A 26,285-nucleotide genomic window follows, 5' to 3' on the forward strand; every position below is an offset into this window, starting at 1 on the left:
TCTCGGATGAAAATGCACTTGCAGAGACACAATTATGAAGAAAAATGCCATAAAATTGCAATTTTCTCCCGTTATATAGTTTTGGATGCAAATTTCCATCAGAAAATCGGATAGAGCTTTACTTGTTTCATATGTGTACCAAAAATCAGCTAATTCCATGTGGTGGAACGTTCTCATATCGCCGCCTGAATGTGGTTGTAAATTGAAAGAAAAGGGGAAATGAGTAACAACCTTGTCTGAAACCCTATTATATAGCTTATTATATACAAACTTTTATATTGAATATCAGAGCGGATATTTTCATGACAGTTTTATGATGTGTAACGACTAAATAAACAGTATCGATATAAAGATTTACACTGAGGACACCCTGATACATGAATACTGTTCTATCTCAAGTTGTCCTCTTCTGAATTTTCTGATCGTGTGGCCTTGTACATTTATCCGTATCTTCTTGTCTTTGTCTATACGTTTACGGAATCATTGACTCGACGCTAGCTATTCTTGTCTCACTTTCCTTGTTTTATTGTCCCATCTCCAAAGCGTTGTGGCTCTGTCAGGGTTGGGACCCTGACTTGTCTCACTTTCTTTGTGCCTGCCGACCACGCCACATCGAATAGATAGATTATCCATATGAAATACTTTATTTTGTTCTAAGTAATCAATCAATTCTGCGCTTCTTGGAGGTATTGAATGTGATTTATTATATTGTCTTGTTATTTTGTGTAATTAGTTGTTCGTTATTTATCACACATTTTCGCATAATTGTACCAAACTACTAAGTATTAGCTGTTTACAGCAATCATCGGTGGCTTGCTATTTTGTTACTTTATCGACGCTTCATAAACCAATCGTTATTGTTTCAAGATGGAGGGTAAATGTGTTGGAGAAGGGTGTCAAGTATACTTCAAGAAACGTAGTGGCAATAAGAACAGAAGTGCACGCAATGTAAATAGTCCACAATATAAATGGCTCCTAGATACGCTGGTGCAACAAGGATTGATGTCAGCAAAGGAACAAGCACTTATTTGCCAGAAGTGCTACATGAAGTATCTTCGGAACAAAAATCAGCCTGAACCTGAACCCGAGCAGAACCAGGAAATAGAGGAAGAAGACGACTCCCCGTCCCATATCCTGCCGTTGCTGACCCTTCATGATCTTTTGAATGGATCATCTTCACACAAAAAATGCTGTCTCTGTCTTGTTACCTTTGCAAGAAATGGAACAAAATCATCAGTCTTACCAAAACGTGCAAGACATCACCTGATCTATTCACACAAACTGTGGTGTCCCACCTCATCCCGCGTCTGCTCCATTCACCTTATTGGTAACGACTTAGATCCGTCTACAGAGGTTGTCCTTGATGGTAGAGGTTCCTTGGAATCTCAGTTACCATCAAAATCGTCCGAAATCATTAATGACCTCCTAGAGGTGTCGCACGTCCTTTCACAGAACCAGTCTGCGTTTACAATAAGCTTTTCTTCTCTTGATGACTCGGCATGCATGGCCTGGACAGGTTGGTCCAAAGATCAGTTCCTCGAAATCCACTCGCACTGTTCCCCATATCTTTCATCTGGTATATATACCAAGACTACACACGATGCTCTATTACTGTTCTGGGTAAAACTGAAAACCGACATTTCCTGGAGTCAGTGTTCTTCTCTTTTTGGAATTTCCAAGTCAAGTGTGTCCAAAACTTTCCACTCCATAGTACAGGCATTAGACACATCGATAGTCCCACAATTTCTAGGTCCGGATCACTTGACAAGAGAACAGTTGCTCGGGCACAATACTGTCTTTTCAGAAGCATTTTTTGGAGATAAAGCCACTGCCATATTAGATGGCACCTATATTTATATCCAGAAAAGCTCCGACCACAAGCTCCAGAGAATGTCCTACTGTGGCCAGAAGAAGAGAAACTATCTCAAATTCATGAGCATCGCCTTACCAGATGGCTACATTCTGGACACAGTAGGACCATTCACTGGCAGCGAAAATGATGCTACAATTACAAAAAAAGTCATGGACAAGCTAGTTACTTGGCTACAACCAGACGACAACGTTGTCGTTGACCGAGGTTTTAGAGATGTCCTACCAGTTCTCGAAGCCTCTGGCCTCAATGCTAGCATGCCGTCATACCTGAAACCCGGTCAAAGTCAACATTCTGACGTCCAAGCAAATCTTGACAGAACTATCACCAAATCGAGGTGGATTGTGGAATCCTATCATGGTCGTCTGAAACACTGGACGTTCTTCCGAACGCAATTGGTGTCTAACAGCTTTATCAATGTCATCGAGGCTTTGCTTCGAACCGTCACAGCCTGTCTGAATGGTATTAGAGGACCGATCTACCAGAGATCTCCAGAGAGAGATGCCAAAGATAGGCTAATGGCTGAACGTATGAAGGACCGTTTGACAACACCGAATGGTTTAGCTCAGAGAGTCAAGACAGATCCGGATCTATCTAGACGGGCAAGGTCCGAGTTTGTCAAGATGGATGCATCTTCCGTACTGTTTCCCCGTCTCGATCTTGATTACTTGAGAACCATTACGTGTGGAACGTATCAGATATCTCTGGCTCCTGGTTACATCGCCGAACATTTAAGTGATGACGGAGACTATGAGGTGTGGCTTTACCAGCACTCCCCAGACCTTCTCCGATGTCAAATACATTCTCGACACAAAAGCCAAACGAAATATAACGTTTGGATACGGTTCACCGTTTCACCCGATGTTGAGGCCCCAATAAAGGACTACTACTGCCAGTGCCCAGTTGGAGAGAGAACGATGGGAATGTGTGCGCACATCTCCAGTATCTTGTACTACCTTGGGTATTACAGGACGCTGGAAAACCCTCGACCATTACAACCACAGGTAAAGAAATTCCGACAAAACTTGAAATAGTTTTCCATGCGGCAACGGAGTGCATATGTCGAAAGTATGTTTGGGGCTCGATATGAAAGATCCCCGTTACCATGTGACTAACCAAACTTATAAATATAGGTATTATACAATCGCCCGTAGCTATGAACACTCCCGTAAATGCGAAAACCAACCAAAATCATAAGGAACACGTTTTGTTTGTTGTTCTGTCTATTTGTCAGCCAATGTCTTCAACCACGGGGACTTGTGAAGTAGCCATCTTGGATTTTTTTTATGAAAAAGTGTTTCTCTCACTTTTTTTCATATCTGTGTACATATTCTCAACATACCGAGCAAATACTCTCGTTTTTTTGTTAATTATCTAAAGAAAGTCGAAAATCGGCAATTCAACCATAGGCTAATTCAACCCAACATTTGAAAATGTTCCACCACTTACATTTTGATGATTTTTCCTCTCATCAATAGCATATTACGTACTGTTTAATAGGATAAAAATTGGTTTGCATCCAACGCCCATAAAAGGGTGTATTCTCTAAAAAACACAGTTTTTGTGTCTAAAATGTTATCATCGAAAATGGCATTTTTGAGATTGTTTCTTCCATAAAACAGCCAAATGGCGCGATGGAAACATGATTTTTTGTCACAATCATGCCATGAATGTATTCTTTACGGTGACCATCATTTGATTAGATTTTCATTAATATTTTACATAACATGCACATTTTATCAACACTTAGACAGCTTCTGAAAGGTACAACTTTGAGGAGCCATAAAAAACAAACCAAGTGACCTAAATCTTTATACTTTATAGATTTGTGACCACAACGGCATGGGCAATGCACCACCAACAGGAAATTTGAATCAGAGAAGGGGCCGTTTTGGAAACCGGCCCTTTGAAATTAGTATTTTCCAACCCGTGGAAACATGTAAATTAACAATAAAATCTAACCAGTAGACACCTGGACCCAGTTATTCCAGCGTCATCAGCTCAATGCCACATTACACTAAACTTTACTGTGCAACACATCAAATTTTAAAGAAGAAAAAAGAAAACCGAATGTATCACTGAGCCAATGCCACCTAATAAAACCCAGTCCTACATAATTATATATTTACACACAAATCCGGTTTTATGTAATGTATGAAATAGCATAGCATCGAACGTGTACGATGAGTACAGCCAGTCTGGATCAATCTTGCGACAATGAGCAACTGTCCAATCATAAAATATTTCAATAGCTACAACTTGATAAATACTGAAAACTACACTGTTCCCAATTTCCGTCTGTCTAGTTCATTCCAATCCTTTATTCCTTCTTCTATAAGACTTTGGAACGATTTTCCAAATACTGTCAGAGAGCAGCCATCCGTTAACATTTTTACTTGTTGCCTATTTTTTTCATATTTTACATACACGATTGCGTCATTCATGTAGTAGTTTAAGTTATGATTTGTATAGAGTTAATATTGTAGGTGATCCAATGTGTGCATGTGGAAATGAGTGTGAAAATGCAGTCCATTACTTTTTTGATTGTATGCTGTATATCAGACAAAGACAAATTTTGATTGATGATATCTCACGTTATTGTAATATTTCTCTAAATGTTATTCTGTACGGTTCTCCAAATTTGTCAGATGGAGACAATGAAAATATCTTCCATATAGTCCAAACCTACATTAAAAATAGTAACAGATTTTAAGGTCAGTAGTATTATCCTATCATCTCTCTTTCTTATTCTTCCCTTTTCCCTTCCTTTCTTCTTTGTTCATATATATCATAAATATATTTGTTGTTGTTGTCATGTAATCAATATAATGAAATGTATTGGAAAGGGCGTTTCTAAGTTGAGATAACTTGTGCCTAATCCTTTTTGTTGAATGACAAATAAAAAATGTTTAAATCAACCAGTTTCCAAAGACGAACTAAATATTAGATAAAGGAAAGGCTATAGAGTATTTTTAACATATGATGACTAATTGTGTCGCTGCCTACAGCTTTGTTGATAGGTAAAGAATTGAAATTGTATGTCAGATATTGTAGCGTCCGTCCTTAGCTCTACTTCTGGTACGTCAACGTCAGTATCGCCAATAGAAGAGATAGAAACAACGTAATCATTTAGGATATTAGCTTTACCTTCATTTGTCGTTTCAAAATTTCCTGCATCGTCAATAAGGAGAGGTATAGTATTGGAGGTGTCAGAAGTTTTTAAAAGTCTGCGGCATACATACATCTGAATGTAAGGAGTCCAGCATGTCATCGTTGGCTCTTTGTTCCCAAGACCCAGACCCAGACAGATGACGCAAGGGTTAATATCACAAAAAGAGGAGAAAGATAAACTACATCTTGAAGATGACCAGCAACCAAGGAGTCTTCACTTTCTGGAACCACGCATTTATGAAAAACAAGTTTATCAGTCATGACGGGGTCCACCTAAACAGCGCCGGAAACAAGAAGTTCTACTTCAGTATCCAGACAGCGATCCATCGGTGTCTTTGAAGATGACAAAAACCGGCCCTGTTTAGGGCCACCAACATTCAAAAAAAGTGCCATCGGTTCTAGAAAAAAGCTTCTATTCACCTACTTCTTAGAAATAGTTATTGTATTTCTTAACTGAAACATGACAGATAAACGTACTTTTGTGATATTTCAATCTTTGACAAGACGATTTAACTTTCATTCAAAAAAGCATGTTCAATACTGTAGCTGAGAATATTATGAAATATCTGAAGATTCCGGGGAGGGAGCATTCTTTTCGATACATTGTTATATTCGCGTTCCTACTTATAAATCTTCATAGTATACGAGGTAACTGACATATGATAGATCCTAAAAATTAAAATGATAATCTTATATAGTATATGATATCAGAAATTGTATATATAGCGTAAAGGATATCTCATTTAATTTCTATACACGAATAAGATATCTTACAGAATCTCATGAAAACAGTTAAGATTGACTGCCATATCAATTACCAATTTGTTAAGATGTTCTAATATTTCGCACGCGGTTAATGATGTTACATCTGTGTGTATCAAATCAGTAACATATATACAGTATATGAATTTAGTAAACGGTTTTAAGTTAAGTTTTTGCTGAAGGCTCCGAGTGGTCTAGACAATTAAAAGAATATTTACGACATCGTCACCAAAGATTAAAAAAAAATAAGGAAAAGTAAATTTTGTACAGTCTATTTGAATATATGTATAAACTTTATACATTTTACACCAATTATGAAACAAGTTTTGACATTTTATACTAATCACTCTTGTTAGCGCGCCGAGGGTCTTACTGTGGGAGGAAACCGGAGCACCCGGAGAAACCCCACTCCGTTGGGCATGTGACTCCATACGTTTTCATGTCCGATCGGGGAATCGAACCCCGACCGCCATGGTGAAAGACAAATGCGCTAGCCACTGTGCCACCCGACCATCCATTTATTTGAAATTCGAACTATAAAAGTTATGTATATATATATATAAGAAACGCATGGTGGAGAAGTAAATTATTCGGTAACGGTACAGGTGAAAGAAAGCCCAGCCAATCCGATATTACAAATAGAACGCGTAATTCCAGATGTAGGGTATGGTTTGGCTGAGAAGTAACTAATTACAAAACACCCCAACTCCGCCAATAATTACGATATCCTAAAATTATTTTTAGCATTGTGTTATTAGCACAGCCAATTTTTAACATAAACTCGCATTTTTCTTTTAGAATTTAGTTAATTTCGTATATACTTTAACAACTGAATAGTTTTCGCTGACCTAATGAAACTGGTGAAAGCCCGCGCGAACCCGATATTACAAATTACATGGGTGGTCGGGTGGTGCAGTGGATAGCACCTGCCTTTCGCCATGGCGGCCGGGGTTGGATTCCCCGATCGGACGTGAAAATGTTGGGGTCACCTGCCCGAACACGTGGGTTTTCTCCGGGTAATCTGGTTTCCTCCCACACTAAGACCCCCCACGCGCTAACATCCGGGCCAACAAGAGTGATTAATATAAGTTGACATAACTTGTTTCATAATTGTTGTAAAATAAATAAAGTTTATTTTAACCCACCTGCAGGTGTGGAATATCTTCTTTTGAACTAATACCTCAACATATTATCTTCCTACAATAACATTCGCGTATCCGGTTGGAACGATTGAACCGGTTGAACATGTAAAAGAAAACGATAGGTACAGATCTGAACCGAGGCTGACCTCAGGAAAATTCCGCACGTGTAGATTGAGGGGTCCAGACGTACCTGGCCGAAACTAAAATGCTGACTATTGCCAGTTTGCGTTATTTATTTCTAAAACAATGTCAAGTCACATGTAGTTTTTAAGATACGTTATGTGTTTCAGTGGACGGATGAAAGAAGGTCATTATATTCTTAATACACTGTTTTTTATTCTCCGAAACTGTGCATTTTTAGCTCTCCTTATAGAAAGTTCCAAGAGCGTTCGTTTATCTTGGAATATTTTCTACAGGGATACGCGAATGTAGCCATAGTTTAGAAATACACCTTCACTGTCGGTATCTTAGCTACAGTGTCGCAACATTTAGGCTTTAAGAGTACCGCTTCTTGCACAGGGTCATGGGGTGCAGTCTCATATATAACCCTTACCATCACGGGTGTACCACCACCCTAACCTTGTGGTAACGTAATGATGCGCACGGGTTTTTTTCCCGCGTTTGATCTATATTTAGATTCTGCAGATTTCAGCTGGATCGGTATTCCATAACCGTCTCGGATGCTGAAATAAAAATGAAAAGAGCTGTTTTATGTTATATGAATAAATAAATCAAAATGATATTAATGCAAGTGTTTTAAGGACATTCCAATATGGCTACCACATCAAACTGTATATCAAATTCAATAATGCATTCCGTTAGCATTTAACACTCCCTGTCACAAAATAATCCTCCTCCAATATTTCTCAAACATAATTGAGGAACATGCACACTAAATTTCAGAAAAAAATTCAATAACTGATGAAAAAACTCACTTTTTATAAGTCCATTTTCCAAGCTAAATAAAAGTCACAATTCAGGAAAAAAAAACCATTTAAACTTGTAAATATCATAAGGTTGGATGTCCATGGAGATGCATTTGCCGAGAAAAGTGTAAGAAAAATGTGTCAAATCTCCAGAAAAATGGCATATATTTCACCTGAATAAAACACAACTGAGCACAAAGCGAACAAGGCTGACTGAGGTTGGAAAAAAAAGCATGCAGAGCAAGTGAGATTTTACCTGTACACCATCCACTACAGGTTCTCACTCAGGTAAATGGCTTGACTTGTATCAAAAGTCTTGTTAGCTTGATGAATTATTGTAAAATATCCTATCAAAATAAATGTCATCATTCTCGAGATTTGAAGCATTTTCTCACATTTTTCTCGACAAATGCATCTCCATGGACATCCAACCTTATGATATTTACAACCTTAAATGTTGTTTTTTCCTGAATTGTAACTTTTATTTAGTTTGGAAAATGAACATATATAAAAAGTGAGTTTTTCATCATTATTGATTTTTTTTCTTTCTGGAATTTAGTGTGCATATGTACCTCAGTTATACGCTGTGAATGAAGGTCAATCGGCTGTGGGAATTTCCAACAGGGGAAATTCCTTTTTGTGTCGCCTGCGAAAAGCTGGTGACACATAGGTATTGCTTTGTCGGCGTCGGCGGCGTCGTCCGAACAGAGGTTTTCGTGCGATAACTTGAGTTTCCTTGGGCCGATCAAACTCAAACTTCATGTAGTGCTTCCTTACCAAAAGTGCTTGCTTGCGATTGCTTTTTAGGTCCGAAGGTCAAAGGTCAAGGTCTCTGTTACTATAAATAGATACTTCACTAAAACTGTATACTGGACGGCTTCGATCTACCACTTGACCCACCGTGTATACCTCTGAAATGCCGTCTTACTCCAAATGTTATTGACAACACTAGATGTTTAACATCATAATCCACAAGTTTATTCATTTATTTATGGGAAACCATCCGACAAATCATACAAATTAAACTTGGAATTGAGACAATGAGTATCCATAGCAAGTTCCTTAAATTCTTCCCAGAATAACAGATTATATGACAAAATGATGCCATCCAAAAACATAATCTATGATTATTGCTTACTTTTAACATTATTTCTTGAAATGAAAAGTGTATCTATTTCTTCGTAATCTCCCAGTTTCCTGCGCAGGCGACACAACCACTTCCGTGGAATTCTTGTGTAATTGTTTGTATACCATAGAGAACAGTTTCGCACATGAATTCACACTACCAAATGTAACTCTCATAACTGTTTATGCTACTAATATCTGGGCGCTATAGCCAACTCATCACTATTATATAGCTAATTATTCGGCTTTCTTTTACATATTTTGAATATGTCAGACCAGGGATGTGTAGTGTACACATCCCTGGTCAGACATGGTTTCGTTCTTTATATTTTTCTTTTTTTTCTTAATTTCGCTTAATTAACCTCAATCCGAGACCTAGGGTTCTCATAAAAGGAACCAACCATTCTGACGCGACCTGTCTCTCCACCATCTATTGTACACACTGTTCATTTCACTTTGATTGATTGATTGATAGTGGGTTTTACGTTCGCTTCACTACCGAGTAGTTCGGTTATCCAGCAGGGAACAGGAGGAATAGGAGGAGGAGGAGGGAGGCGGAGGAGGAGGAGGAATAGGAGGAGGAGGAGGGAGGCGGAGGAGGAGGAGGAGGAGGAGATGCAGCAGTCAAGTAGCTCATCCTGCCGGCGGCGGCGGTGTTGATCGATCATGTGTATCCGCCGAACGCCGCCGCCGCTTGCTAAAAGTCATACAGTTATCAACGCACGAGGTAATAAGATAAACAAAAGACAGTGATTCATTGTAATGCAACCTTACTCAGCGTGCTTTTAAAAACAAATGTTCCATATGATATATGTTTTAACTTTAAGTTCATTTCTTTAAATTGGTTAAATGCATTAGATAAATAAAATCAGTAGGAATTAGATTTCAAACATGAATCATATTATTATGGGACCGGAACGTCTAAGAATACGGGGTCGGAACGGGTAGGGGCCGAAACTACTAAGGTCAGAACAACTATGGACGGAACTTCCGTGTTTTCGGGAGTTTTCGTATGTTTTATAGAAAAGGTCAGAAAACATCATTGTTTACATGTAACTTGGGGACACCACCACTTATTTTGAACATTATGAAATAGGCAAGAAGAAGGAAACGTGTGTTTAAAGTACTTTCTTGATGTCAATATTCAAATTCGCCTTTATAACTATCAGCGAAAATGGGGTGTGCATCCGGGAAAGCATCTGTTGGTGTTAGCAGTAAGTGTTTAGCGATATTTTGGCGCACCAAACAGCCTAACAGGTTGTCAACCCTCATATGAAGGATCAGCTGAGGATTGTTCTTCGTTTGATTTTTTGTTTGTTTAAATCCGACTCAACAAAGTTAAATTGATGTTAATTCGTTCCTGCAGACGTATATGTTATGCTGTTAAATATGATGTTCCTATAGTATAGGCCAAAATTGTGAAGATGTTATATATTTATCTTGCACCATTCCTTCAGAAACTATGTTTACAGGTTGGGAAAAACCACCAACTTGCGTATAATACGCAAACTCGCCTATTATACGCCAGTTGGAGTATGGATTTATTACTAAAAATGACACAAATCGCTTTAAAAGTAACTTTTGCTTTATGACCAGGTAAATAATATTTTGCTGAAGTATATGTTTACTGAAAGCGTTGGCTACTTAGAAACTTGTTGTAACTCTACCGGAAGCATTGCATTAATTTTTGGTACTTTCTCATATGCAAATAAAGTTTATTTTTGCATTTGTATGATGTTTCATATGACATACTAAATAATTGCGACTTGGACAAACATTTGAAAAAGTTCAGCTTATAAAGTGATTTTAGCTATTTTAAGTAACAAATTGTTACTGGATAAGGAGCTTTCTGGAAGGAATTGGACTCAAAGGGTGATGGTAGAAGGAACAACATCAGAAGAAGCCCAAGTCGTCAGCGGAGTCCCCCAGGGGACCTGTCTCTGACCTCTCCTTTTCCTCCTGCATGTATTCATAAATGACCTTCCTAACAACGTCACATCTAAGATCAGACTATTTGCAGATGACTGCATTGTTTACAGGGTTATAGGAGGAAAAGTAGACAGCGACATACTGCCAGAGGACCTAGCAGAACTCGCTGACTGGGAAAAGAAGTGGAGAACGGAGTTCCATCCAGACAAGTGTAATGTCCTGAGGGTCACAAAGAACAGGAAGATAACAAAAGCCCAGTACCATATCAAAGGTCACTTCCTTGAAGATACCAGTACCAGCAAGTATCTTGGGGTGGATCTCTCAGCAGACCTTACATGGAAACATCATACCAAAAGAGTTTGTAAGAAGGCGAACAGCACACTTGGATTCCTCAGAAGAAATCTGAAGATTTCCATCGAAGATGCCAAGGCCCGTGCATATTACACACTTGTTCGCCCCAACCTGGAGTACTGCTCAGCTGTATGGAGCCCCCACACCAAGAACCAGATTGACCAGCTGGAAATGGTTCAAAGGAGAGCAGCTCGTTACACCACAAACAGGTACTGTAACACAAGCAGTGTATCTGACATGATACAATCCTTACAATGGGAATCACTGAAATCAAGACACCTCAAAATTCAGCTTACAACCATGTACAAAATTACCCATGATTTATTAGACATCCGAGCCCAGGACTACCTGAAAGCCTCTACATCTTCCACCCGACGAAATCACTCCTTTAGATATTGCTGTCTCTCTTCCTCTAAAAACACTTATAGGCATAGTTTCTTCCCTTCCCATCAATTATCCCCCACTGGAACTCTCTCCCAGCTGCTATTGCTGAGGCCCCTGACTTAGCATCTTTCAAGCAGGGACTGTCTTCTCTTACCTTTGAAAGAACAATCTAGGCTGGCTTTTCATTCGACCAATGGTGAGAGCTATGCAGGTTGGGGCTTGTCCCCAGAGGCCGCTACGGTAGCCGGACAGGTCAAGCTATTGGCTTATGGAGCCAGCCGAAGAAACACACACACACGCACACACACACACATTATATACACATACACTATTTTCCGTCTTTCTCCTTTGAATATATATTTTTGTCTGTTTTTAAGTCTGATGAAACGCTGCACAACACTGGGAAATGGTCAACTGGTTGACAGAACAGTGAAAGATGTGAAAGATATAGAAAGATGTAGATGTAGAAATCCATACCCAAATTGGCGTATGATAGGCAAGTTTTCGTAGCATACACAAGTTAGTGGTTTTCCCCGACCTGATATAGACACACCACAGGGGTTCGTTACAAATGCCTGAAATACACATATGTTATACTGATATGGGTCACAGCACACATAAACATACACTGTTTATGTGTGCTTTGACCCATATCAGTAAAGCATATGTATATCTCAGACATTTGTAACGAACCCCGGTGGACACACCGACACAATTAGCACAGATATCTATATTGGGGGGGGGGGGGGGGGGGGGGCTTTACAAGTTAACTGTTTTACTTTGCTTTTCTAATTTCAGATACCACTCCTAGGGTGAAAGAAGGATTTGTTGAAATTTTTTCTTGTAAGTATCTTTTATTGAAAATTCAATTTCATAACATATACACTGTATATGTCACACAGAAAAACAGCCTGTATCCATGTGTATTAAAACATCATGTGGCATACCTGATACAGTATGTATATCAATATATATTTACATTTGCTCTGCATTGCCACTGTATATCACTACCAAGGCCAGTTCCGTGTTATGAGACCATAACACAAGTGTAGTGATATCTCCACGGGTCCGACTTACTACCGGATCGCTATTCCCCTCCGCACTAGCAAACAAATAAAAACAAACACTATGATCACTGATGATTCAATAATATTAACCGTTTTATTTTAGACTATTATAAAATGTGAAATTAATATATTGATTGGTTAAATTATGGAAATTGTAACAATGTTTTTGTGTATATTTCCACGAACTGTATTTTTACGGGGAAATTCACGAAACAACATTCGGTAAGCAATGCCATGGGCCGTTCTACCTCTTAAACAAACACAGCGAAATTCTTATTTAAAAGAGTGTTGTGAACTTAGATATGAAAATTATAAAAATGTAAATATAAGCATAAAACAGCAATCTGTTCTGCATTATGGTCCTATAACAAGGAACAGGATTGCAGACAAAATGAATAATGTGCATTAGCACAACTACAGTTCATTAGAACAGAATGCTCTTTAATGCTTAATGGAGTTTAAATGCTATTGTAACAGGAAAGAGAGTAGTGTGTTTCCACTGGGAATCGAACCTGCGACCTCTAAGTTCCCAATTCACCCCTCTACAAATTGAAGAAAAGGGAATTTCCCTAAAGCTAGAAGGCGACTGTAATCATATGTACATTTAAAATGTGCCACACTACTCCCCCTTTTAAAATAAGTTTGCCCTCGAACATCAAAACTATCCATGTTCTAACTCCCCATCATGACAGGGAGGACCACAGATAGGAATTGTAACAGGAAAGAAAGTAGCTCGCTTCCACTGGGGATCGAACCTGCGACCCCCAGCTTCCCACTCCGCTGCCCCTGATTGAGCTAAAGGGAAATTCCCTATAGCACAAAGCTAGAAGGTGACCATAATCCTATGTACCATTCAGATCTGCCAGACTATTTACACATATATCTTCACTTCCATCTGATTAATGTCGGCCATGACAGTACTGATGATTATTGACATGGTTTTGGAAGGTAGTCCTGTTTTTTGTGAGTAATTATACACATTTTTTTTCTCCTATACTTTTGTTATTTGCATTTTGCTACAAGTTGAAAAGATCTTAAAACCAGGATATTTTAATTGTGTCAAACAGCCTCTATACAAAAATTTCAAAGTTTTTATGTCTTCTATTATGCTGTACTATATGTGGTACTTGTTTGGAATTCTTCAAGTGTTTTGCATTGAGTGATGTTGTTTGAAAGGAGATAATTCCATTGTATTATGATGCATGGGAAGAGCGAATATTTGCAGGTGTATTTGGATGAGTGGATGTGTCAGTATAACTAAGGTTGTGTCAGTGTTGTGTTTGGGGTCTGCAGGTAAGGGGCCCGGGTTTTAATGTTTATCAATTCGTAACATACTACTACCTTGCAAAAGAGTATGAGCTGTGTCCTTGTTCAGCATGTTTGTAGTATATAATATTACATGTATTTACATGTTTATACATTTGCCCAATATTTTTAGCTCACCTGGCCCGAAGTGCCAAGTGAGCTTATGTGGTGGTGCGGCTTCCGTCGTCCGTCTGTCGTCCGTCAATCCGGCGTCTGTCCGGCGTCATTTTTTTAACTTTAAACAACTTCTTCTGAATAACCAAGAGGCCCAGGCTGATGATATTTGGCCAGTAGCATGCTGGGATGAAGGGCTACCAAATTTGTTCAAATGAATTACCTTTGCCCATTCTCAATGTCACAGGGGTCAAATATATTAAAATCTTTCAACAACTTCACCTGAATAACCAGAAGACCCAAGGTGATGATATTTGGCCAGGGACATGCTTGGATGAAAGGCTACCAATTTTGTTCAATTAAATGACCTTGATTTATATTCAAGGTCACAGGGGGTCAAATATGTTTAAAATTTTAAAACAACTTCTTCTGTATAACCAAAAGGCCAAAGAATATTATATTTGGCCAATAGCATGCTTAGATGAAGGGCTACCAAGTTGTTCAAATGAATTACCTTTATCAATTTTCAACGTCACTGGGGTTTAATATGTTAAAATCTTTTAACAACTTCCTCTGAATAACCAAAAAGCCCATGGTGATGATATTTGGCTAGGGACATGCTGGGTTGAAAGGCTATCAAGTTTATTCAATTGAATGACCTTGACTTATATTCAAGGTCACAGGGGGTCAAATATGTTTAAAACTTTAAAACAACTTCTTCTGAATAACCAAAAGGCTCAGGAAGATTATATTTGGCCAATAGCATGCTTAGATGAAGGGCTACCAAGTTTGTTCAAATGAATGACCTTTACCCATTTTCAAGGTCACAGGGGGTCAAATATGTTTAAAACTTTAAAACAACTTCTCCTGAATAACCAAGAGGCCCAGGATGATGTTATTTGGCCAGTAACATGCTGGGATGAAGGGCTACCAAGTTTGTTCAATTGAATGACCTTGACTTCTATTTATGGTCACAGGGGTCAAATATGTTGGAAAATTGAAACAATTTCTTCTAAATAACCAAAACGGTCCAAGGTGATGATATTAGGCCAGAAACATACTGGAATGAAGGGTCACCAAGTTTTTAGCCCACCATCATCTGATGGTGGGCTATTCAAATCACCCTGCGTCCGTGGTCTGTCCGTCCGTCGTTCGTCCGTCCTTAAACAATTCTTGTTATCTGTATTTCTCAAGAAGGACCAGAGGGATCTTTCTCAAATTTTATATGTAGGTTCCCCTTGGTCCTTAGGTGTGCAGGGCAACTTTTGAGACTGATCGGATAAACAACATGGCCGACAGACAGCCATCTTGGATTTTGATAGTGAAGTTTGTTATCGCTATTTCTCGGAAAGTACTTGAGGGATCTTTCTCAAATTTTATATGTAGGTTCCCCTTGCTCCTTTGTTGTGCATCAGGGCCTGAAATGGACGGTCGCCTGCTCGGCAATGGCGGTTAAAGTCTTGCTCTAGCGACCAAAAGTTGTCAAAAGTGAGGTAGTCACTGGCCCAACAAAAATAGTTTGGGGGACTATCGAAAAATTAATGAATAAAAGAAATTATAGTCCCTTCCAGATTAACTTGGGAGCAGTACATTTTTCAGTTGTCATTACTTTGATTTGAATCTAACTGTCCGTGATTTAGAAAATGTGATGATTTTTTTTCTGATTTTCTATATAAATACTGCCAGGGTGTCTTCTTTGAGGTGCAAGTTTTGTGTATTTCTTTTTGGGAATTAACTAGGGTTGAAAAATTAAAAATATAATGTTTTATTCTGTTTTACATATAACAAACATTGTCATGTTATATGTAATGAAGCATTGTTTTAAATGCTGTGGAAATATTTCTTCCCAAAATTATTTGGGCATGAGGGATATTTCTCAAATTTGATATGTAGGTTCCCCTTGATCCCTCGTTGTGCATGTTATATTTTGAGACTAATCATAAAAACAAAATGGCTAAAGGAAGAATTAAACGAATCTTTCTCATGTTACAATGATCGATTCTATTTCTTTCACATTAAGTACTGTACTAGTAAATATGTGAAATGACAAACTCACTTTGAAGGTTGGCTTTCATACACAACAGTATTAAGTTTAGATCAAAAGTTACCTCAAGGTGCATTTACTGTTAACATGACTCAATCAAACAAAAGAGGAAAGAAGAGAAAAGATCGAACTGACAAAGAACTAATGAAGATGGTACAATGGTGGGCGCCAAGATCCCTCTGGGATCTCTTGTTTAAATTGAATGACCTTTGCCTATATTCAAGGTCACAGGGGTCAATTGTCTTAAAAAACCTTTAAACGATTTCTGATGAATAACCAAAATATCAAGGGTGATGATGTTTTGCTAGTGGCATGCAGGTATGAAGGATTACCAAATTTGTTCAAATGAATGACCTTCATCCATATTCAAGGTCACAAGGGTCAAATATGTTAAAAACTTAAACGACTTCTCCTAAACAAAAGAATGTCTACGATGACGATATTTAGCCAGAAGCATGCTGGGATGAAAGATTTGAAAATTTGTTCAAAAGAATGGCCTTGAATTATATTCAAGGTCACAGGTGTCAATTATTTAAAAAAAACACCACTATATGTGACCAGTAGCATGCTCAGATGAAGAGCTTTCAAGATTGTTCATGTGAATGACTTTGACACTCTTTCAAGTTCACATCTGGTCATTTGTGTATAACTTTTTAAAATTCATCTTCTCAATAAACAAAAGGTATAGGGAAGTGATATTTAGCAAGTTGCATTCTGGGATGAAGGGCTATAAAGTTTGTTCAACTTAATATCCTTGTTTGACTTCCAAGTTTACAGGGGTCAAATGTGTTTAAATCTTAGAACAGTTTTTTTAATGACTTTGAGTCAAGACACTGATATTTTTCCCGTAACTTTATTTTAGTCTACTTTTAAGGATACAATTGTGAGATTTATATCAGGTGAGCGATGCAGGCCCATTGGGCCTCTTGTTTATCTGAATCTGTTAGTCTGTACATTATTGTATATTACTAGTATGTATCATGCTAACTTCTTACAGCCAGCTGTTTTGGTGGTGACTGGGAAAGGAAATATCTAGTACTGTATCAAGACTCCATCATTCAGTGGTTCGACGATCGCTTTAATGGAAAACCTTTAGGACAGACACGGCTCAAGGTAAGTGTGGCTCAAACTCTCAGCTGCAAAGGATTCATTGATCTATTTTTTAATTTTCTTTACAAGCCAAGGTCAGTTGGGAGATCTTGTCAGAGTATATATTAGGCGGGTGTAATAAATATGAATGCTATAAACACTCAGAATGTCAAAGGTGTTATACACATAAATAACATGGCTTCACACAACGTAAATCATGAAATGTGTGTTAACTTTTTTAATAATCCTAATCTGTTCACAAGTTGTATGCAATGTCATAGGCACACAGCTATTTCAGATCTATAACAGTATAAGTATGAAAACTTTGATAATTCTTGTTTATGTTGAAATTGTTCATTTAATTTCAGTCTGTTGCAAGCCATGTTGGGATTGGAACTATGTGTATGCGCATTCCAGACAGACCAGAGCTTCCAAAAGGGCGACCCCTTGCGGAATCACTGATGGCTTTGCCTAGCGACAAACCTGTCAGAGGCAAAAGGAAAAACAAGAATCTGCTTGTCATCTGGATATTATTTTCTGGGGATTCGGATTTAAAGTAAGCAAGCTATTCACGATCCAGTCACAAAGTTTGGAGTCTCTCAGTCAGGGATGTGGAGACACTTTCGTGCTAAGAAGAATATATATTCAACAGTCAAAATTATAACATGTATTATTTAAATATCAACTTGAATTATTTTTTTACATTATTGAGCCATAACATAAAAAAGGAATGTAGTAGTTGATCTTTTCCTATGTCATGGCTCAATAAAATTAAAAAAAAATAATCAAGTTTATACTTATAATTTAATTCTTTTATAAATAAAAAATAAATTAAAAAATATTTTCAAACATTTAGTTTGATAAATCACACATCAAATGATGCAATACTCAAAATCAACTCAAAATATCAATACGCCAATGTCATAACGTAACTGTTTCCATCATCCAATCAAAACGCTTGTTACAATTCATTCGTCCGAAAGTAGTTTTTTCGTCAGTTTTTAGCTCACCTGCCCAATTAGGTCTGGAGCATCCTTAGGCCAAGGGGATTTAATTTTGTATAAATGGTGGATCTGGCCACCCTGGGGGCTGAAGGGCGTGGCCCAATAGGGGAAATATAGCAAATTCCCAAAATATTTCATCTTCTGTAGGAATGAAAGGATTTGTTCAATATTTGGTCTAAATCATTCTTGGGTGAAGGGGAACCAATTTGTATAAACGGTGAGTGTGGCCTCCCTGGGGGGGGGAGCTGAGCGGCGGGGCTCAATAGGGAAAATATAGAAAAATTCTTTAAAATCCTTCTACTTCTGTAGGAATGAAAGGATTTGTTCCATATTTTGTCAAAAGTATCCAAGTGGAAAGGGGAACAAATTTTGTATAAATGGTGGGTCGGGTCCCCCTCGGGGTTGAGGGGCAGGGCCTAATAGGGGAAATATACGGTAGCAAATTCTTTAAAATCCTTCTTATTTTCTAGGAATGAGAGGATTTGTTCCATATTTAGTCTGAATAATTCTTGGGTGAAGTTGAACCAATTATGTATAAACGGTGAATGTGGCCTGCCTGGGGGCTGAGGGGCGGGGCCCAATAGTTGAAATATAGAAAATTCCTTAAAATCCTTCTTCTTCTGTAGGAATGAAAGGATTTGTTCCATATTTTGTCAAAAGCATCCTAGGGGAAAGCGGAACAAATTTTGTATAAATGGTGGGTCTGGCCCCCCGTGGGGTTGAGGGGCAGGGCCCAATAGGGGAAATATAGCAAATTCTTTAAAATCCTTCTTACTCTGTAGGAATAAAAGGGTTTGTTCCATATTTTGTCAAAAGCATCCTAGGGGAAAGGGGAACAAATTTTGTATAAATGGTGGGTCTGGCCCCCCGTGGGGTTGAGGGGCAGGGCCCAATAGGGGAAATATAGCAAATTCTTTAAAATCCTTCTCCTTCTGTAGGAATGAAAGGATTTGTTCCATATTTTGTCAAAAGCATCCTAGGGGAAAGGGGAACAAATTTTGTATAAACAATGGGTCTAGCCCCCCTGAGGGCTGAGCGGCGGGGCCCAGTAGGTGAAATTAAGGTAAAACCTTTAAAATCCTTCTTCTACTGTAGGAATTAAAGGATTTTATCCTTATTTAGCCTGTCGCATCCTTGGGCCAAGGGAACTCAATTTTGTATAAACCGTGGGTGTGGCCCCCCTGGGGTCAGAGGGGTGGGGCCGAATAGGGAAAATGAGGTAAAACCTTTAAAATCCTTCTTCTACCATAGGGATTAAGAGATTTTATCCTCATTAAGTCTGTAGCATCCTTGGGCCATGGGGACTCAATTTTGTATAAGCAGTGGGTGTGGTCTTCAAGGGGGCAGAAGGGTGGGGCCCAATAGGGGAAATAGAGGTACAACCTTTAAAATCCTTCTTCGATCATAGGGATTAAGGGATTTTATCCTAATTTAGTCGAGAGCATCTTTGGGCTAAGTGGACTCAATTTTGTATAAACAGTGGATGTGGTCTCCCAGGGGGCAAAAGGGTGGGGCCCACTAGGAGAAATAGAGGTAAAACCTTTAAAATCCTTTTTCGACAATCTGGATTAAATGATTTAATCCTTATTTAGTCTGGAGCATCCTTGGGTCAAGGGGACTCAATTTTGTATAAACGGTCGGTATGTCCCCCTAGGAGCATAGGGGTGGGGCTCTGTTTGAAGTTTGTCCTCGCTATATCTCAAGTACTACTTGCAGCACCTACCATGGAGTGCTATATCTTTACTTCATACCAATTATTTTAAACATATTCAGTTGAGTGATACAGGCCCTCTGGGCCTCTTGCTTGATGTTATGAACTGATAACATCAAAAAATAAACCAATAGAAATGCTTGTTTCAAACTGAATCAAATTATTGTAAGATAAATGATTGCCAGTTCTTCTTTATTCTAATATGATGGCCCATCCTTGTTAGCCTATTTCTAATATGATGGCCCATCCTTGTTAGCCTATTTTTAATATGATGACCCATCCTTGTTAGCCTATTTCTAATAGGTTGACCCATCCTTGTTAGCCTATTTCTAATATGATGGACCATCCTTGTTAGCCTATTTCTAATATGATAACCCATCCTTGTTAGCCTATTTCTAATATGATGACCCATCATTGTTAGCCTATTTCTAATATGATGACCCATCCTTGTTAGCCTATATCTAATATGATGGCCCATCCTTGTTAGCCTATTTCTAATATGATAACCCATCCTTGTTAGCCTATTTCTAATATGATGGCCCATCCTTGTTAGCCTATTTCTAATATGATAACCCATCCTTGTTAGATTATTTTTTTGCAGTTACCTCCCCCTTGTTAGCCTATTTCTAATATGATGACCTATCCTTGTTAGCCTATTTCTAATATGATGACCCATCCTTGTTAGCCTATATCTAATATGATGGTCCATCCTTGTTAGCCTATTTCTAATAGGATGTTAGCCTATTTCTAATATGATGGCCCATCCTTGTTAGCCTATTTCTAAAATGATGGCCCATCCTTGTTAGCCTATTTCTAAAATGATTGCCTGTCTTTGTTATTTTGATATGATCATGCACCCATATTTACTTGATTCTACTTTTGTCTGTACTGATACTAAATGTTCTATAGATTATACAATATCTATTTTCTTTCCTTCTTTTTTCAAGATCTTGGGTGGAGGCATTTCAGAAAGTGGTAAGTAATAAAAATTTGAAATTCTTTCAAAAGACTAATTCAGATTTATAAGCTCATCTGCCTGAAGGGCAAGTGGGCTTATGCCATGGCGCAGCATCTGTCGTCTGTCTTTCAACTTTTCATTTAAAACTTCTAAATTTGGCCTAGAACATCCTTTGGCAAAGGGGACTCAATTTTGTATAAACTTAGGGTGTGGTCCCCCCTGGGGGCAGAGGGGTGGTGTCCAATAAGGGAACTTGAGATAAAACTCTGGGCCTCTTGTCAATGTTTGTAACTTATTTCCTGTAGTTTAGATATCATTCCCATTTCCTATTGGTTCTTACTGAAAGCAGTGTGTAATAAAGAAATCGTCAACATATATGCATGTATTATGCTGGAATATGTAATGGGGAAGAAAAGAAAATTGTGGGGAAAAAACTGAATGAAAGCTGTTTCTGCTCAACATTTAGGATTCCAAGTTATGTATTTCATGCACTTCTACATTTTGTTTGTATGATTCAGTAACTAGAAGACAATGTATACTTGATTATCCAATTGTTTAATAAACTGTCACATGATGCCTCCTTTTTATTGCATCAACAAGTCATTTTCACAACTGACATCATAATTTTGGTCGCCACAGCCAGTAGTGCTCAGTTGTGCCTATTTTATATGGATATATGCGGAAATGTTTAGATATATTTATATGCACACATGTGCCCTCACTCAACAAAGCTTATTTGTCAAAGACCCACATGGCTAACTTCAGCTTGTTTCCAATTACAATACAACTTCGGCATTTGGAATAGCATTGTATGCATATGTATTATTGTTAAATGATGCATTTCTTTTAACAATTGACAAGTGTCTTAACAGCAGCAGCACGCTAGAATTGTGTATAAACTTGACTTAATTATTTTTTTGCAGTTACCTCCCCCTCCTCAGCCATCTCATCCTCCTCCTCAACCCGCTGCACCTCAAGTACAGGTGCTTCATCAGCCACAGATGTATCCTAGTAAGTACACAAAATAAGGAATTAAGTTACTGCTGCTAGCTTCAGAATGAGTTCTAATGTTGTGAATTATAATTCCATTGAACCAACTGTTTCAGTTCAACCTTACAATATTTGTCCTTATATTTTGCAGATGGTGGAGCACCTCCTAACCATTATGGTCAGCAACCCTGTAAGTCTGTATTCTGTATTAGTAAAAATTAGTTTCATACCCCAGCATAGTTCGTCCCAACTTTGATTTCTGAACTGCTGAATATTGTCAGATTCAGGACACAATATGCATCTCACAGAAGTTTGTGACCTGAAAATCATGGTTAAATGTCAAAAAACAAGTCACTTCAATTTTTGTTGTGGCCATGACTTTAAGACTGCTGTATATTATTTGGGAGTATGAGTATCTAGACAAGATTTTGTGTAGTATAACAGAGGTCTTTACTCTCAAGGTCAAAGTCATAACAATTGGTTAAAGCTGAATCAATGAACAGTACTGTAAAATAAGAACTTCTAGGTGATGACTAGATATAGTATCTTGTGTTACACGTTTGTATGTGCACCCAAGTTCATGGTCCGCAAGTTGAAGAATTAAGAGTTTGAAGTTAAACTCACATTAATGTATCATCACTTCTGAACTCCTGAAGTAGATTTGACAAACTATGAAACATGATGAGTATGATGACGTTATGCTGTGTTGTACACCACAAACAGTTATTTACTCTAAGGTCAGGGTCACAACAATGGTCAAAATATCAAATTACTGCAATGCCTGTCCAGGCTGTACATTTTCAATTGTTGCGTTTTGTGGTGACATTTCCAGGGTTTGTGTTGTATGACTTGATGGTATGTTGCTTAACTTAAACAAGTATTTTTGGTCAGAACATAGTTATATGAAACTGCATAGATGGACATTGTGTCTAATATTACACCCTAGAGGTCAAAGTCTTGGTGGGTTAGCTTTGTGAACCATTTCCTTGTCTTATTTTGTTCAAATTGAGATAGATAAATATAGGTCAGTTTGAGTTCTTCATGTAAATTATACACTTTTTATAAAAACATCAATGAAGTAAGACAGGTCAAGCTGTATGCATTTTTAGGCTACATGTAGTCTAGAAAAGATTATAAGGTGCCATTTTGCTTTTTTATTGCCTTTTTTCTGATTTCAAATTTTTTATTTCTTGATATAAAAATTGAATTGAATTATAAAGAAAATTGTGTGAAGAATATAGATAAAGCTGTAAAAACATCATATTTTACCTGAGTGTAATTGAATGTTATTTTTGATACATTAAGTTGATGACAGATAAAATATATAGTAATCACATTGCCTGTGTTTTCTAATGGTGGAACTTGTTTTGTCCTCAGATGGTGCACAGCCTCAGCAGTATGCAGGTTTGTATACATATTCCCCATATTCAAGAAATGTATAGTCAGCATTGTTATTTATTGTAATTTACCAGTGTTATCAACACTTATAATCACACTTTCGATATAGGGTTGTAGCCATGCATATGTAAAAACATAATGCAGGTGACAGACACAGTGGCTGCCTCAAACTTGTTAGTGCATGTTAGGGACTTTATGATGATGAGTTTTTCATTTTCATTTTTAATTGAATACAAATATATATATGCCTGTATAATAATGTTTGTATATTTGTATACGAATGTTGATATAATTCTCTAAGAATGTTTATTCATGTTTATTTGTTTAATGTTGTATAATTCTCTACAAATGTTCATATATTTCTCTACAAATGTTTATACAATTTTCTATAAATGTTTGTATAATTTTCTACAAATGTTTATAATTTAATCTTGCTTGTAACAAGCATTTTCATTGGCTTGAAAATTTATGTTATCAGCCCATAACGTAAAAAATGACGTCGTTGTTTGTAACGTCGCTTTTGATTGGCTGATACTGCAGCGCAATAATTTCTAAGAGAAAAGAGTCCATCAATAAAAGTGGATTTCCACAGGGATTGTGTATAGTAGATTAAATTATAAGGATTAACTTGAATATATTTTTCATGTTATGGAGCTATAACACAAAAAAACCGGAATGTACTATCATCATTAACCGCGACGGTTTATGATGAGAGTACACTCCGGTTTATTTAGAGTACACTCCGTTTTTTTGTGTGTTATATCTCCATAACATGAAAAATATATTCAAGTTAATCATTAAATATTTTTGTTAACTAATATTTATATAATTCTTTTTAAATGTTTATATATTTTATTTTACATAGGACAAACTACGACAACGACAGTGGTTGTAAATAACACCCATCATACACAGACCCATCACAGTAGTGGTGGTGGTGGATTAGCGACAGGTATGTCTGATAAATATTCAGGTATCACTCTTCAACACTGCCAAGTCTTTAAGACAACAAAAAAACAAAACTTAGTATATTCGATACAAGGTTATACAAATCAAATGTGTGATTTTTTATAGAAGAATTCAAATTTTGAATTTGTGTTTTGCACAGGAGAATTTAAAATAGAAGTTTAAGCACCATTTTCTCATTGCAGGATTAGTACTTGGAGGAGCCTTAGGCTATGGAATGGCCCGTCCCTATGGCTGGGGATACGGATGGGGATGGGGTGGTTATGGCTATGGGTACCATGGATGGGGCTCTGGCAGTTGGGGAAGCTTTGGTTCCCATGGCTGTGGTGGCCATGGTGGGGGTGGTTGCAGTGGGGCTGGTTGTGGTGCCGGCTGTGGAGGAGGTTGTGGAGGCGGAGGATGTCAAGGTGGGGGTGGTGGTGCATGCGCGGCAGGGGATGGAGGAGGTTGCCATGGTGGGGATGGGGGTGGGGGTGGGGATGGAGGTGGATGTGGGGGAGGCTGTGGAGGTGGGTGTGGGGGAGATTAGATCTTATATATTATTGATCTATATGCAAAGACTGTTCTAAATTCATAGACAAATTTTGTCCTAAAAATTACCAAGCAAGCTCCTTGACTACAATGATGAAGGCGTTGATCAGAATGTGCTGGATTTTATTTCACTTATTTTAAACATAGTTTACACTTGATATTTCCTTATCTCTTCTATGTATAGCATTTATAGAAGAACAGGAAATAAGTTAAATACGGTTGTATGTGCACATTTATGTTAATTTTTCATAAATAGGACACTGACTATTTACACTTAAGAAAATAATTAAGATTAATGTAAAGATAAATGATTCACTTCTTAGATACCAACAATACGTTAGAAAGGTTTGATTAAATATAGTTTGTGTTAAGTAATGTGCCTGTATAGAGGTTGTTGTTTTTACATTTGATTCCCAAATAAGGAATATTTTATTTCCTACATTTGTTATAACATATTTCCTATATTTTTATGTATGCCGTTTTTACGACTATTTGAATTGTGATATTAATACATCCGTCCAGTAGTGCTCACTTGACAGATTTTCCATTAGATATTGTTAATGTCTTTACCATTATTACTAGTGTTGATTGTCATGTTCCAAGATAAAATCGATACTTTAAATTGTGTTTGGCGTACTTCAGATACATTATTGTGATTGAACTAAAGTATCCTAGAGGAATTTTGCAAATTAGATGGGATGTTATATAAATGTCTTATAGCAATTACTGAGGTACAACAATAATTTGGAATGCCCATATTTACCTGCTCCATTCAATTTGCACCACTCACCTCTATCCTCTGACCGTCCTCATATGACCCTGGCTGTTACTAGTACGTAAAACTGCAAACAAACAAACCTCCACCCTGAAGTCTACTTCCATCTTGAGCCTCTATAAAACTCTCTGTGTCATCCTACATCACCGTCTGCTGGATAACCGAAATACGCGGTAGTGAAGCGGACGTAAAACCTATCAATCAATCAATCAACGAACATCACCCTGTGCCACCCTTAACAGCCTATATAAAGGGTTACCTGTAGACATCAGCACACAACCTCTGATGAGTTACACATTGTAACGAAATTAGTCAGGAACACAATAGGTTATTTTGTAGCCACACAATATGGACTGATGAAATGACTCTTCCCAGTTGTCCTTATAAATGTTGTATATTTTTTGTACAATCTTTATTATAATCAATGTTGTGTTTGTACCAAGATGCATTAGATATATTTCTGAGATGGGATCAGTACTTTGTGGTTGAACCTACCAGGTATTTCAGATGTATTGTTGACATAGAACCTTTCCCTACATCAAATACACTAAGGGGACCAGTGCTTTCTTCTGTTCCAATATCAGATATGTTGTTGAAATAGGACCAGTATGGTACTTTGTTTTGTACATATATGAAACATATTGATGAAGTTTGTGTTTGTACCGACATGCCA

At 37.7% G+C, this 26,285-nt stretch overlaps 1 protein-coding gene across 1 annotated transcript in view; it reads left to right on the forward strand.

Moving 5' to 3' along the window:
- Window positions 1–24,815, forward strand: part of LOC110459197 (aspartate, glycine, lysine and serine-rich protein-like) — a gene marked incomplete at its 3' end in the record, with an annotated part of 45,642 nt that extends 20,827 nt beyond the window's left edge. The window contains exon 10 of the mRNA XM_021511338.1: window positions 24,492–24,815. Coding sequence (XP_021367013.1) covers window positions 24,492–24,815 — 324 coding nt within the window. The remainder of the gene's footprint in view (window positions 1–24,491) is intronic.
- Window positions 24,816–26,285: the final 1,470 nt, after the last annotated feature.

This window comes from Mizuhopecten yessoensis, unplaced genomic scaffold (genome assembly GCF_002113885.1).
Source record: "Mizuhopecten yessoensis strain PY_sf001 unplaced genomic scaffold, ASM211388v2 scaffold9985, whole genome shotgun sequence".
Lineage (NCBI taxonomy): Eukaryota > Metazoa > Mollusca > Bivalvia > Pectinida > Pectinidae > Mizuhopecten > Mizuhopecten yessoensis.